The sequence below is a fragment of the Ictalurus punctatus genome, chromosome 6 (assembly GCF_001660625.3).
Source record: "Ictalurus punctatus breed USDA103 chromosome 6, Coco_2.0, whole genome shotgun sequence".
In the NCBI taxonomy this organism is placed as follows: Eukaryota; Metazoa; Chordata; class Actinopteri; order Siluriformes; family Ictaluridae; genus Ictalurus; species Ictalurus punctatus.
The window spans coordinates 29,739,993-29,756,503 of record NC_030421.2 but is presented as its reverse complement, the minus strand read 5'-3'; the positions used below and the strand labels follow the sequence as shown (position 1 = coordinate 29,756,503).

The 16,511-nt window shown below is 40.8% G+C and overlaps 1 protein-coding gene across 1 annotated transcript; it reads right to left on the bottom strand.

The window, feature by feature from the left end:
- Nucleotides 1–780: 780 nt before the first annotated feature.
- On the bottom strand, nt 781–16,274 carry igfbp2b (insulin-like growth factor binding protein 2b). Its single transcript, XM_017469925.3, has 4 exons — nt 15,624–16,274; nt 6,805–6,962; nt 4,418–4,558; nt 781–3,107 (listed from the first exon to the last, which is right to left on the bottom strand). Exons 1-4 carry the CDS (start codon nt 16,006–16,008, stop codon nt 2,949–2,951), a joined length of 843 nt encoding a protein of 280 aa, XP_017325414.1. The 5' UTR covers nt 16,009–16,274; the 3' UTR covers nt 781–2,948.
- Between the last annotated feature and the right edge of the window lie 237 nt (nt 16,275–16,511).

Sequence of the window (16,511 nt, the reverse complement as noted above, 5' to 3'; positions counted from 1 at the left end):
TCGTCTTCAGTTACCACTTCATCCCAGTCAGGGTCATGGTGGATCCAGAGTTTATCAGGTAACACTAGGTGCAAGGCAGGAGAATTCATCCAGGATGAGATGCCAGTCCATCGTAGGGCACCACGCATGCACATTCACCAACCCAGAGGCAACCCACATGAAACTCAACACAGAGAATATGCGAAACTACACATAGATAATAACTTAAAGTCAGGATCAAACTAGGAAACCTGGAGTTGTGAGACAGCAACGTTGGCATTATTATTATTATTAGTAGTAGTACTAGTAGTAGTAGTAGTAGTAGTAGTAGAACTCCAATTCTAAAAAAAGTTGGGACACTGTAAAATGTAAATAAAAACAGAATACAATGATTTGCAAATCTCATAAACCCATATGTTTAAACCCATATGTAACACTTACTTTTCCAGGCTTTTGTTGCCCACGTCCCAACTTTTTTGAGACGTGTTGTGGCCATCAAATTCAAAATTACATTATTTTTTTCTTAAAATGGTACATTTACTAAAAAGAAGCCAGTGTTTCCTTTTTGACTGTTTTCAAGAATTGTTTTCGTCTTGCAAATCACTTTTTTTAAGGGAAAAAAAAATCCCTTGGGGTAGTTTTCTGCCAATGTCATGGCAGCCAACCCAACACATACAATGTACAGTTCAACCACAATGAGTGCTGTCTCTATGGAAGAGCTCAAACAAAATAAACAACTCACTTTTAGTATGTTGTGCCCTTTTTATATAAAATTTAATGAAAGAAACACAACAAGAGGGCTGAAAGTAACATGTTTAATCATATTGTCATTTATTACAGGCCTTTAAAAATATCTTTGTTGGTTGGCATGCATTTATGGCTTTCACAATCCTTTTTTGAATTGCAAGCAGGCACTTTAATTCCAATGAGAAAAGATACACGAAGCATGCTGTGTTAGTGGTCACCAGTAAACTTTACTATCTGATGCTGGTGAGCCTTCCGATAATTGTTGGAATGCAATGCAACAACAACAAGAAAAATTTAAAAAGTGAAAGTGTGTGAGACTAGTACATTGTGTGCTGTGTAGGATTTGCTTAAGAAATTCTTTGTGTCGCCTGTTCGAGACCATCCAAACAGCACGCAGGTCTGACATTTTTACACTGTAGCAGATGGCAAACACCACTTCCCTCTGTCCTCTGGCTACAGGCATGGCACAGCAACCCCCGATGCGCACACACACAACCAAATTCTTTCACTCCTTCAGCACAGCTCTGGCAAATCAATATGCTCAAAAAACCACAGGAATTGGTTTTGCTTTGTTTTCAAACTAGGTCAGACTCAAACTACCATAAAATTTACTGTACCACCAGAGGGGACGCAGTAATCTATTTTGGAAGCCAGCCCAAATGGAAAATTCATAGCCAGAGTCTCAGCAGCCTATGTGCTGGCCCCAAAACCCCACATGGGGGAGCAGGGTATAGGAGAGCCAGGCTGTAGCACCATAATACAATCTAAAAAAGAAAATCCATGAAAGCTAATTTTAAAGGCGAGCTGGACATGGTAATACCATGTGAGCTATTGAAGGTTAATATGTTATCTGAGAGGCAAAGCTCACAGAAGTCTCCAAACAGAGTAGAACAGTTTTTAGCTGAGCTCTTGGGCCTACACACCATTTGTTTACAATCGATCAGCTTAATCTCAGCTGCTATTTATGGATCCTGTCTATTTAATCTGCCCAATGCTACACTCAGAGAGAGAGAAAATGAAAGGGAGAACAACAGAGACAAAGATGGAAAGACAGACAGACAAGCATGATCGTACTTCACAGACCAAATTAAATTTAACTATAGCTTTCAAGGACGATCACTGCCCTAGAGTGCAACATTTACACTAAACGAATCACACCAGGTGGGAAAGCTCCTGACACGGCAAGCTTAGCAGCCCCCCTCAACCTGTGCACCAATTGACATCCTTTCACACATCTTAAGACCCCCCTAAACCAACCAGTAAATCTTCACCATGGGAAATGTGAAATAGCAAAAAGTACAGCCCATCTGCATTACAGGCATATATTTGCAAAAGTGTGTCTATATTTATTGGTACTTAACCCACTTAATATTGCATTTGTCAGTGTCAGCTTTGTGTCCTAATCTTGACCTCTGTCAGCACATCATTAGTAACCAGTTTTGCTCCAAACCTACTGCTCCACCCGTATTTTCCCCCCATATGACTGGATGGAGAGAAAAGGGGGAGAAGTCTATTAGCTGCCGACATTGGCTGCACTCCGCTACACACAAATATACACACACAACTGCGCACTGAGTAACCCTGTGGATACCCCGCAGACACTAGACAAGGCCAGTACAGAGAATGCAGCTCCACATGGTTTGGTAGGGTGAGTCAAAGAGAGGAGGCGGTTTTGAATACAAGTAAACAGCACTGATGGTGTCCGTGCACAAGGAACGACCTCAAAAAGGAGGGACAAACATAGAAAACAAATCCATGCAAATAAAGTACATTGTTTGCAGGACACTGCTTAAAAGTATACATTAGCATTCCTACTTTGGTGCATGTTTAGTGTTAGAAAAGCAGCAGCACAGGAGTGGTTGTAGCTTATGTTAGCCTGGCTCTAAAAGGAAGTTGGGAATGGGACCAAATAGAGGAAGCTGCACGAACTGTTACATACTGGGATTTGTACTGCAGCTACACTAAAAGTTAGTCACAGGATGAGAAGAGCCTGTTTAGACTTACTGTGTTAAAGTACAGGCTATAATAAGAGGACACAACACCAGTCTAAACACGGTCATTAAATTTAGCATATATCTGCATATATTCTGTTATTTCATGAGATTAAAATGCAAATCATAACGGGTCTGAAATATTTCCACATACAGACACAGGAATATATGCTTGCACACTTGTCTCTCTAGCTTTGTCTCTCGTTGTTCTGTCACTCCACTTATCCACATCTATTTGTACAGGCTGGTAGTGGACTTGAGCTCGGTTCCGCCATAGTACTGGCTGCAGTTGGGGTCACCCCTCACTCTGATGGAGGAGGGAATCTGGATACCAGTGTGGGGGTTCACGCACCAGCATTCACCCCTTTGCCCATGGGTGGACATGTGGCACTGGAAAACAAAGAGATAGGAAGAGAGGGTAAGGGCAGGGGTGGTGTTTCTAGAGTTAATGAAGTGCTCAGTACAGTGTGAGAAGAGAGATGCGGAGGGTGGAGTCAAACCCCAGCAAGGACAGTACCCGCCTCACTGGTCACAGCATGGCTCTCTGACCCCCCACTGAGCACTCCCAAAATGAGGTCATAATTGAATCGGACACAGCTTAAACAGGGACCCCGAAAAAACATGCAAGAAAACAGACTTTCCAATTTATTCCTTCAGTGAGAAAGAACAAAGCCCTGACAGTTACATTAATTACACAAGGAACAAGATGTTTTACAGAACAATTTAGGGTGGAGAGGTAAAGTTTTCTGAGCCCTGGGAAAACTGAGCTTTTGCATCAAAACAAGCCAATCATTTTATTTGTACCAGGCAAAGTTGGCCTTGTTTTACCTCTTTCGTGTAATGCTATGTGTGACTGTGCTAAGAAAGATTGCACATATCATTGTTTTGGCTCTAAAAATAAGTGGGTCTAAGTCAAGGACATGCAAGAGATGGAGAGGTAAAAAACAAAAGAGTGCAACTGCAAAACATAAGTGTCTAACGTCCCACAAGCTGGAGACAGTCAGTAAGCAAACATGTTTATGACCTTGTAACTTGCAGCTTTGACTTTGTCACTGCTTTGAAAGAAAACCATTACTTCCGAAAGTTTGGAAGCATTTCTTTTTCAGAAGTGTTTTTCCAATTATCCTAATCCCCATGTTATACCAGTTCATTTTAGAGCAGACTATGCAACCAGTGTGGATGAGAGGTTATATATTGCTTCATGTTTGATTGCAAGATGTTGTGTTGATAACTGTGCATGCCTTTTCTGTCCTGACTGTTTAAAGCATTGACAGCCTTGGGGATGCCATCACTTGATTTTATTTCTTGTTGCTTAATGTCCCAGGAGAGTAATTGAACAACTATTGGGCCCTAGAGCAAGGCCCGCAACTCTTAACTGCTCAGTTGCATGCTTGGAACATATCCTGTCTCAAATCACTTTAAATAAATGTAAATCCAATACTCTACTCATGAATAGAGATTTTTGCTTGGACTGTATAATGTCTCAAATGCAAAATGAATAAACATAAAGTGTAAAGCTAAATGTTTTACTATGCAACCTGCACAGACTTTTCTTTAAAAACTCTGTTTGGTGACTTGGACTATAGAGTCAGATGTTCCATAATCGATGACTCCTGGTGTAACATGGGTAAAACAATGAAGCTCCACCAGCTAGGTCAGGAATACATCCCAATAATAAATTCATGTTACTTATGACGTACCTGTTTTACATTATACTGTCCGTTACTGTCACAGTTGGGAAACGTTAGTTCATACAGGTTCTCCAGGTGTCCCTTGTTGTCATGGAAGGTCATTTTAGAGATCTCTTCCAGCACCTTATCCAGCTGCTGTTGACATTGACTCTGTTCAGCCAGAAACACACACACACACACACACACACACGCACACACACACACACACACACACACACACAGAGCAGACAAGAGAAAAAGCAAGATAAGAACCAGTTCGGCAGCTTCATGAAACATAGCCGATATTCATCTCTCACTAACCTTTTTTCCTTTCACTCCTTTTTCTCTCTCTTCCATCACAAGGAAAGGCACCTATCTATTACTTACTTACTTACTTACTCTCTCTCGCTCTCTTTTTCGGTCTCTTATTCTGGCTGCCTGTTGCTTGGCCGAGGATAAGAGGGTATCAATTTGACAAATTCATAGGGTTTCTGCTGTTTGTTGCAGTACTGGATGAACATGAGCAATTTCTCAATCTTTCCTTCATACTAAAGCCAGCTCCAGGTTTCTGGATTCCCTGGTTTCTCCCTTGTACATTCACACTAGTAATTGTTGTCTCTGCTGTTGTCCTCTAATGCTCTCATTGCATGTCTTTTTGCTTGGACAGTTCTTGTTTAATAGTCATCATACACAGAGTTAACTGAAGGGGAAAATTTGGCTAAGTATAGCATTGTTTTCTGTTGTTGTTTTTTTGTTGTTGTTTTCAGGTCAGAAAGATCTCATAATGGCTATGATTTGTGGGTGCAGAATTGGCAGCTGCAAACTTGATTCATGAGAAATGATTTATTGTAATAATAATAATAATAATAATAATAATAATAATAATAATAACTTTCCAGGAAAAAAATTCCAATGTGCTGAACTTTGTCGTAATTCAAACTAAACAGTGGGAGAGGGTCCTCTTGGCCAAATAACCATTTGAAATGAAAAAAAAAAAACGCACAAATAAAAGATTGTGTATGAAATTGCTCAAACAACCTGGGTATGGCCAGAGAACAGCAATGGTAGATTGAGAATGTTTTAGAATGAAGTCATGCAGCAGCGGTCAGCTGGCTGGAGGCTTAGAAGATCCAGGTAGGGCATTTCCAAGAAAAGTTAATTAACTTGCTGTAGATATATGCGATGGCCAAATGTGATAAGAGTAAGTTGCAGAAATACCAGTGTGATAAGGGATAGCTCATATAAATTCACCAAAGATGCCAAGCATTTGTCACTGTCTGCTGTCACCAGTAGGTGAGTATTGTTGAACCCCCCCCCCCCCCCCCCCCCCAAAAAAAAAAAAAAACATTTTACAGACAACACCATTTCTGCCAACTTAGCTATCTAAAGAGCATATACAGCTGCTCTAACTGAACCTGAATTGTCCAGTGCTCATCTGTTAACCTCTTCAATGTGATCTCTTAAATGTATTCTTCACACAGACAATGAATCCAGTACAAAGCATCATATAATTGTATGTATTATTTATCAGACTATTAAACTTTTAGGTGTGTTGTGGTGTATATTAGTGTGATAACCAGAAGATGGCACTGCTGTACTAAACACAACGTTAGCCAAGATCAGTGTGGGCTTTTGAATGAACTGCTCCACCAGTCTGTGCCACTAGAATCCAGTGGTGTGTCCAGATTATTAGACATGAGGTGGCACAGAGACCTGAGTACATATAAGACAAGGTTGAAATTGCAAAATACACAATGATTGGCTACATAACGGCATTATTGTACTTGCTTCATAGTTGCTCTATAGATTTTGTCCAAATTTCCACAATAAAAATAGACAAATTTAAAAAAAAATGTTACCAGATGTCAACCTAACTGAACACCTATGGGAGAATTTGGAGTGAGGTGTTAGATGGAGCTCTCTCCTAACAACATCAAAACATCAACTGCAGAAATATCTTTAGGAAGAATGGTTTTCATATTTTCAGTACAAATCCAGAGACTTATATAATCTATGCCAAAGTGCTTTAAAGCTGTTCTGGTGACTTGTATTGGCCCAATACCTTATTAAGACACTTTATGCTGATCAACTGGAGCAGTGTCTCTATTCTGAAGCTCTCCCAGATTGTCAAGTGCTCATCCTATAATGGATAGTAAGCCTAGCCACCATGTGGAGAAACCTCCGCCACCTGTTCTCTCAACCTTATCCTTTTAATTACTACATAATTCAGTAAGTCTGCATGAATTACTTTATAATAACAAGGCTAATTTACTCTCTAGTCACTTAAAGATCACAGCTGCCACCCTGTAGCACCCCTGTGGCCATGCTCCACTAAGGCTGGATAGCTGAGATTTGAGTACTGTAGTGTCAGAGATCATGACCAGAGATGTGCACCACCAACCCTGACAGAATCTTACCATTCTGGGTCGAGGGATTTTGGGCTCATCCACACGGTTCATCATCCTGGCCTTCTGCTCATTCTGGTGATGCTTGAACATAGTCTCCCTCATGTGCCAGTAGTTAGCATCTTTGACTGGCTTCCTCAGGATCGGAGGCCTCGTGGCATATAGCTCTCCTAACAGAAGTAAAGAAAAAATGCTGCTTATACATTCCAGGTAAACAAACAATCAAACAGTCCAACATGGCTTCACAATTGAAAAGTCATAAAAAAAGCACATACAGTGCCTTAAGTTGTACAAAAAGGTATGAAGTCTAAAATAAGGGTTAGGGGCAAGGCTAAAGTTTGTAACTTATGACTCCATATACATTGTCCTCATTTGCTCAAATTCATACAAATGTCTCATGAGAATATGCTAGAAAAGTTATGTGAGAATATGGTGGTTCCAAAACTAACAATGATGTGGAAGCTTTTTTTTTTTAATTTTTTTTTTTTATCAGAGTTAGGTAGGTTAAAAGTTAACATCCATGTCATGATGACAAATAAAGAGGGGCTTTCTCAGCCTTCAAAACCGGGCAAGGCAATTTAGAAAAGTGATTATTCTCACTCACCCACGTTCAGTTATTGCATTATCCCAGTCAGGATTGCTGTGAATCTGGAGCCTATCCCAGTAACACTGGGATCAAGAGGGACAATTCACCCAGAATGGAAAGCAAGTCCATCTCAAGGTATCATTCACAAACTCATTCACATCTAGGGGCAATTTAGCATAGTCGATCTGCCTACCTGCATGATTCTGGACAGCGGGAAGAAACAAGAAATCCTGGAGGTAACATATGTGAACACAGGGACAACATGTACTCAGCACAGATAGTAATCCAAGCTCAGGACTGAACCCAAGACCCTGGAGCTGCACGTCAGTAATGCTACACATTGTGCCACCGTGCCTCACAAAGTCATTATTTGAACTAAAAAATGTCTGAGCCGGCAGCCTACCTCCATAACAACTGGACAGTAGTATGAAAGGTACTGGAATTTGTGGGTGTTTCAACTGCTCATAATTAAATGATCACAGCTGAGGATTTGGGGTTGTGGTTGTTTGAGATGGTTTGAGATGATTGTGGTTGTTTGGATCACTACAAGTACTAGTACACTCCAAGCTATTACAACACATCAATTACTTTCAAAAAAGAATAGCTTTCTTTTTCTAATGAACAATTTATAGTTAGAAGAGTCCTGAGTATTTTCAAGGCATATGAAAGAGAGATGGTTATTTTCAGAAACCATATCTTGCTAGTCTTGATAAAAAGGTATACTCACAGTTACATCTCCTACTTACAAACATCTACTCCTATCACACACACACACACACACACACATATATAATGGGACGGCTGTGGCTCAGATGGTAGAGTGGGTTGTCCACTAATCGTAGAGTTGGCGGTTCGATTCCCGGCCCACATGACTCCACATGCCTAAGTGTCCTTGGGCAAGACACTGAACCCCAAGTTGCTCCCGATGACAAGTTAGCACCTTGCATGGCAGCTCTGCTTCCATTGCTGTGTGTGTGTGAATGGGTGAATGAGACACAGTGTAAAGCGCTTTGGATAAAAGTGCTATATAAGTGCACCATTTACCATTTTAATATGGTTCTACTATCCCAATACAGGAGGTACAAGTCTGTTTTATGATCCCATATGTGTATGACCTCATTCTTGGTCCATTGCAGCCAGCGGCAGGTCACATGTGCATGCTTATTTTTGTCCTCTATAATCAGGGTACTATCATGGTGCAATTACCATCATTTCCATCAAATGATCCCTTCCTCCTTTCTGTTTGTCCTGGCATTCAGAGCACTCCCTTGAGGGACTACACTGGGGAATGTCACTCTCAGTAAATGTCAATTCTACTGTGGGTGGGACATTCAGTGGCTGTTTGGCTAGCTCACTAACATTACTTGGCTGTATGATCTCATAATTTTCTGTAGTGTTCACAGTTGGAGGAATGGGTGCCATGGAGAGTAGCACCCGTAGGCCATGTGCCCAGTTCTGGGTGCTAAAACAGTGGCTGGCTTGACATCAGCACAGGCCCGAGCACTGGGTCTGATACAGCTCAAGGAGGATGACCACTCTGTGCATTGTCTAGCCATAGCTGCTTCAGTCTTCAATTTCATGCCAGGTCATGAGCAGCAGGCCTAAGAATAGAGTCCAGAAACTGCTGGGCAACTTTTCCAGAGCTTGCCTCATTTCAGAAATTGCTGGTGGGTGTGCTTTGTGGTGGACACCTGCAGTTACGTAGACACTAAAGCATCCCCTCTCCTTGATCACATTCCTGGGTCAGTCCCAGCAACACTTCCTCCTCAAAGTCCCTTCTTCTGTATTTATTTCTTTCCTTATTCCACTCAGTGTGTGGGCTAGGCTGGATCTTTCAGTTCTTGATCCACAGTACATATGCAGGCACCAAATACAAGTGTACAGTGTAATACAATTTCCTTTCTCTGGTGGAACTGAGCCTCTGCCTGGGGAAGATATTCTCTTGGAACAGTTTCAGTGTGTGTATTATCCTAAAGATACTTAGGAAATTTACAATTTATCTCAGCCACTGGACTTCAGTATTGTTTTAACATGATGCACATTGCAGCATCTGAGTTTGAATTTACAGTACAATATTGCATTATGCAAAGTTTTGCCTTCGATATCTGTGGTGGTTAGTGTAGTATATTTCCAATAGAGTTAATGAAAAAGCTGGCAAGTAAAGAAAAAAAATAGAAACAACAATTTAAAATGCATCAGTTCTCATGTTTAAAGATGTTGTATAAGCATGCTTAGTTAAATTCAATTCAACTGTATTTGTATGGCATGCTCAACAGTAGACATTGTCATAATGCAGCTCTATAAAAATCTTGGATGTTGATTTATATCCTTAATGAGCAAGCCAGGGCAACAGTGGCAAGGAATATCTCCCTGAGATGACATGGGGAAAAATCCTAGAGATGAACCAGACACAAAAGGGAACACATCCTCTTCCATGTGACACCTTATAGTGGGAGTATTATTTGCCGGTTTTACAAAACATGTTCCAAATAAATAATTGTAGAAAATATATTCCATCACTGCCTATAGAACTAACTCAGTTACCCTGCTTTCACTTTTTGTCTTCATGTGAAAGGAAGTGAGGAAGTGTAGTGATGTTGCCACATATGTCCAGGAAGCTCTCCTGCTGTGGCTAACATACTTCTGACATTATGCCACAGCTTATAACTCAGATGTAAAATATAAGACTGTCTAGGCCTTAAGACTACAATTAAGATAATTAAGATGTTTTGTGAGCAAAATTCCATGCTGCTTGGCCATACTGGTGGCGGTTGGTGATCATTCTGCATTTTTCTGCTTCTTAAAACATGAAACAGACATGGTATGGGTAAAAAATAGAGAAACACTACATATATACAATGTAGAGCATTCATAAATGATTTTAAAGAAATGTCAAGTGGCATGAAAAGTATTTATGGACACTTTTCTTGCATTTTAATATAAAAACAAATGAAATAAAAAATGTGCATTCCAGACTGTAAATGGTTAAAGTTATAGGTCAGAAGAACAAACTGCCTGTGCTTCATGCTGAATTTCCAAATTAGCTGTTGGAAAAGGGCCAGTCACTGGTGAGCATTCCTAAGAGTGCAGTGGGACTTGCATAACACATTGAGGGTAGCCCAAAGTCCTACCTAATATCTGATAACCTGTGAATGGGAAATACAACCCCTCAGTAAAGTCTTCCACCAAAGACAGTGTCTTGCATAGATTTTCACCCCACTTGGTGTGAAACCCCTAAATTAGTTCTGGTACAGCCAGTTTCCATGAAATATCACATAATTAGTGCAATAAACCTGTTAATGAAAGGCCCCAAATTCTTTTGTTAAAGAATATACTGTGCCTTAAAAAACAGAATCATAAAGACCAAGGAGCTATCAAAACAATTCCAGGGCAAACTTGGAGCACCATTAAAACATTGTTATAAATGGAAAGAATACACCATGTATTGACCCAGCAAAGTAAATACTTATGAAACCACTAAATGTCTGCTTTTTTAACCTTTGTGTCACAAAATATTTGGCACCTCACACCTCCAGGGTTGGAGGTTCGATTCCCACCTCTGCCCTGTGTGTGTGGAGTTTGCATGCTTTGGGGGTTTCCTCCATGTACTCTAGTTTCCTTCCCCAGTTCAAAGACATGCTTAGTAGGCTGACAGGCATCTCTGAATTGTTTGTTTTGTGTGAATGTGTGTGCGATTGTGCCCTGTGATGGGTTGGCACCCCATCCAAGGTGTCCCCTGCCTTGTGCCCCAAGTCCCCTGGGATAGGCTCCAGACTCCCCCGCAACACTGTGTGGGATAAGCGGTCTAGAAAATTGATAGATGTTCAAGAGGGTGAATACTTAGATGCAAGGTTTGAATGTAAGGTTTACTTTGTCTTGGTTATTCATCTCTAGTTTGGTGCTTAAACACTCTACATGTCACTAACTTCTTGTTTGTCTACATTTTATCAATGTTCAAGTTGCATATATTGATATTTTATTCAATCAGAATACAATATACAAAAAAAAGTAAATACATATTGCTCTTGTTAAACATACAGCCTAGGAGCAATAAGCACCCACTGTCCTGTTTTGATTTATCTGTAATTATAAATGCAAAGGTGAGACAGCAGTGTTGTGTTGTAAATCAGAAACTAACCGGAAGGAGAGATGATGAGTCAGCAAACATCAGTGTGCACAGGAAAATGCCTGCAGGCCCATAATGTGCATATTCTGTGTGTGGGCATGTTTTTCTATCTTGTTTGGGGACCAAATGTCTGCATTAATAATTATGTCAACTGAAGGTCCTCACAAGGGTAGTAAGACCAATGTGCGTGTGTGTTAATGTGGGTCAACATGCATGCAAAGCACGAAAAACTTGAACTTAAGTGAAATCATACCTTTCACTATTGTCCTCTCTTATTCAGGAGATGTTCTTTTTACATATTAAAGATTAAACACAAGGCTTTTAGTGGTTCTCCAAAAAAAAAGTAAAAAAAAAAAAAGTAAAAAAAAAACAAAAAACATTCAGTCATAAGAAAATTATATGTCCTACAGTTTCAGCTTTAGAGACCTCAGAGGAGCTTTGAGTTTTCCTGGAGATGTAGCCAAATGGTATCAGCAACTTGGATTCATTTTGTAACATGGCGTTGATCTCTTTCGGGCACCATGGCAACTGTATTTTACCTATTGAAGGTTGCCAATGTTCAGACTTTTAACAAACTGTTGAGCAACAGCAACCTTGTCACGCCCACCTAGCATGTGGCTAGGCATCTGACATTTTGGTCAGGGGTTGCCATATACACCAGGTCTAAATAAAGAATGTTATATACACTGGCTCACCCTTTCATCAAACAAGCAAAAGAACAAGCAAAGTCTAACAACCTCAAAGTGCAACACCACTTAAAATGCCCAACAATGTGAGAGTGGATACTCTTTATGTGGAAAGCGGTCATAAAAGCATGTTTTTCATATAATGTTGCTTTAAATGGCAAAATGGCAAAACTGGGAATCAAACAGCCCCAAGCACCACAAACACTAACTACAAAACACAAACACACACCTTCAGTCATCCATCACAGTTCTTCCCACATGAACCTCATGTTTCTGAACATGCACACAAGATCGGTCCCAAACACCACCCATCGTGTTTAAGAACACACACAGACACTGTTTCAGGCTTGCTATATTTCTTCACCTGAGATATTTTTTTACACTAAATGGAGGCTGCTCATCTGTTTACAGTTCATCTGTCTAACTTTTCATCTATCTCTCAATGTATGTAAACACCACCTATGGCCTCACATCAGTTTGTCTTTTAACATGAGGTGAAAGACAAGTTGGACATGGCAGTCTGAGAGTGCTGCTTTGAACTCAACCATGCTGCTCTCTTCTGTAATCTGTGTAGGGTAGTGGGCTCAGGGAGTATGAGCACGAGCATTTATTTCCACCACCTGGCTGACAAACTTGATGCTTTTGACGCCCTCACCTTGCCTTCAGGCGCGTGTATTTAAAAAAAAAAAAAAGGTCGGCCACAAGGAGCCTCTCTGGGGTCACAGGTGCCGACATGCAGCTGCCACCCGAGGCATCCCCACTCTAATTAGGCTCTGTAGGGGTGCTGGAGTGATATGTGTGTGTTTGGGTGTGTGTGGGGGGGTGGCAACGGGTCCAAGCACATCACACTCCCTCAGGCCTCTGAAGGCAAGAATACTCACGCCTCAATGGAGGAAATGAAATACAAACAGAAAAAATGCATTACAGACAAGAACTAAACTAAAGCTGAGACATATCAGAGTGAGAGAGGCAAGAGACACAAGAAAAGTGGTTCTTAATGGGGATTTAGTTAAAACTATTTACACATTAAACTCCTTTCTGTCTCCTGAACAGTTCGAGCTGATGCCTACAACTTCTAGTTCCCCCGACTTTCCAGTGAACTTTATTACTGAAAACCATGAATGGAACGGAAACAAACAGTATTACATCATTTCCACTACCAAGTATTGATCGATTCAGGGTATGCACTAAACCTGAGGCCTCTAGATGTGACTCTAACTAGAAAAAAAAACGTTCATGTAGAAAGAAGTTAAATTGATGGTTATAAATGTACAGTATACCAGCAGAAGCCACGAAAGTACACTGACCAAAATTTTTCATGATTATGTTTGATATTGAGCAACCCTACACTGAAAGCATTGCATGAATAAGCCATATTCTACAGTAGACACCTGCAAAATGACTATTAAGGTTTAGTCATACAGTTTTCTCATGTTCCATGCGAGTGTAGGGATGTGATAAAGCTTTAGTTGAAGTGCACAGTTTAAATATACTGTTAATAACAGAGCACATAAGACGGAACTTTAGAAAACACTGCTTCAGATCAGGGCACCTGAAATTGCAGTGAAATTACAAAAAAAAGAGAATATAATGCTAACATTTGACATTAGATGTTATTGAACACAACTCTGTGAAAATTTGACTCTGTTTCATTGCTGAAACAGTGTAACAGCAAATCTGAGTCACCAGATCTGATGTGGCCAGATTATTCACCCCTGGTGGTTTGGCAGCTCCAGTTTTCAAATTCTTGGGCATCACAAAATACAATGTTTTGTGCAGAAACATCAAACCAATCCAGCCAGGCAGATTCACATGAGAGACTGGAGCAAGCTCAAAGTTCAGTATGCTAATCGTTGCCAAACTACATTAGCTTTTCTCTCCCTTTGATTTCCTGGAAATTTAGCGGCAAGTTACGATAATGGCAGCCAATTTGTTTCAAAGCAAATGCCTCTGGCAAAGAGTAGCTATTGTGATTATTTAAAAAAAAGACCTTTCTAAGAATCTAAAATCAAAGTCATGTGGTTAACTAGTCTGATATCGTGAGACAGTCAAAGAAATAGGCAGAAGCCCACTATCAACAGTTCAACAGGTAATGGTTTGTTTAGTGGAGTGTAATGGCCTCCCAGTCAACCAGTGGCTAACCAGAAGCTTCAGCAACCCAATGTTTTAAATGTATCTTGCTGAACATCTAGCACTGTAAGCATTATAAATTTGATTATGACCAAACAAATAACCAAACTCCCCAACATGATCTGATAAAGTACTCATATACTTATGCCAAATACTAAGAGGATGATTTAATGCAGTAATTAAAAAAGACAGTAGCAACTTTCAAAGCTTTGTAAACATGCATGTAATGACAAGTACATTGAACCCAGCAAAAAACCTTGTGCAACATCGATTTAATGTTTTAACATGTTTGCTGAACTCTTATAATGTCAAAATAATCATTTTAGCATTCAAATGGAATATTACAAAAAAAAACAGCAGCTTCAGTGGTCTTCTTTTTGCAGCAATGGCCTTCTTCCAAGGTGAACTACATTTGTTTTATAATTGAAGCACAGATTTATTTTATGAAAATGGTCCTTTTTTTCTTCTTCTTTTTTTAAACATTAGGAACATTACATTTGTATCATTATATTTATTATTGGGTGCCATGAGAGCTTTTTTTTTAAATTCCTAAACATTCCACTGATGTAACCCAACTCTATTAACCCATTTTGTATCATATTAACAGCTTTTAATTTTTTTTTAGCATTTTATCATAATAGATTACATAGTTGATACTATTTCTACTTGTTTTCACGTAACTCAGGATTGGATTAAACCCATTCGTTTTAACTGACCGGTAAATTAGCATAATAATAATAATAATAATAATAATAATAATAACTAAATAATATCTAGCTGTAACAATTATTACAGCTTTTATAATTTTTGTGGACCTCACTGGCTTTGTTTTATGGACCCCTGAGGGCAAACTGACATGATCAGTTTTGGCCCCCTGACAGGTTAATGCACTCGGCCTCTCACCCCAGACAATTTGTGTTCTCATGGACAATTGCTTAGAGTCTACTTAGGCCCACTGTCTAAGTAGACTTTAGGGCTTTTGAAATCACCTCCGCCTTCCGTTATTTCATGAAACCCCTGCCTGTAGAGCACACTGAAAATAACACATACACCTTGAGGAGCATGGATATAGCCTAGACACCAGTATAGCGCATGCTCGGTGCGATCAAGCCGTCGGATTTCGCACGAAAGACGTCAAAGACGACAAGTAACCCACGTCTACCTTCAGCCTTTGTAACTTTTTAATACGAATTGAGTCGTACCAGCTGTTTACAAATTTGCATATGTGAGAATGTGCACCAGGTACACTTTATGCATACATACAATTTGCATACACTTCTAATGCACTTCACGCGTAACTCACCGTAATCGGATTCGAGATCGCGCTCATCGTGCGTGTCCGTATTCTCGGTTCTGACCTGGCAGCTCCCGAGTCCCTTCACCAGCTCGTCTAGCGGCATCTCGGAGCCCTCGCTCGGTGAACAGCGCAGGCCGCTCCCGCACCGCGCAGTATAAACCCCGCACGGCTCTCCGAGCTGCAGCGCGCACACGGGACAGCAGCCGCATCCCGGCTCCCGCACCAGCTCCGTGCATGGGCTCGGGGGTTTAGGACATGCCGCCTGCTGCTCCGCTGTACAGCTCGGACAGCGGAATACGACCTCAGCGCCGGAGGAGGAGGAGGAAAAGGAGGATGAGAAGAGCAGCGCCAAGGAGGCGAGCAACAAAGCGCGCACGCACCGCGACCGCATCGCGTTCTGCCGAGGCAGCACCGGGTTTATAGCGCGGGAGAACACAAACCAGATAACGGTTTTCTGTTACGGTCAACTTCAGGTGGAGAAAAGCTCAAAGAAGCGGCTACGGACAGGTGAGGTTTGCCAAGTCTGTCTGCAGGGTCCTATCTGCTGCCATGTTCCTCAGACATCACGGCTGGAAGAAAAAAAAAAAGGCAGACAAAATACCCCGACAGGCAAATAAGAGCACTTTGAGCCCTGCTTCAGTGCACACAAGCGGACACACGTGACAATGTTTTGGAGGACAGTCCACGAGAAATACGAGGTTTCAGAGGAAAAAAACGACCGTGGCGCAATAGACTTAACTTTTCTACCTTATTTTGGTGGGGGTTACCGGGAGCATGTCAAGGTCTTTTTCAGGGGAAAATGCGTGCTCATGAAGTCTCCTGGTGACGCCATAGATTTGCATATTTACTGAATCGTCATGATTATTTGCATATCAAAACGTGCTTAATGAAGAA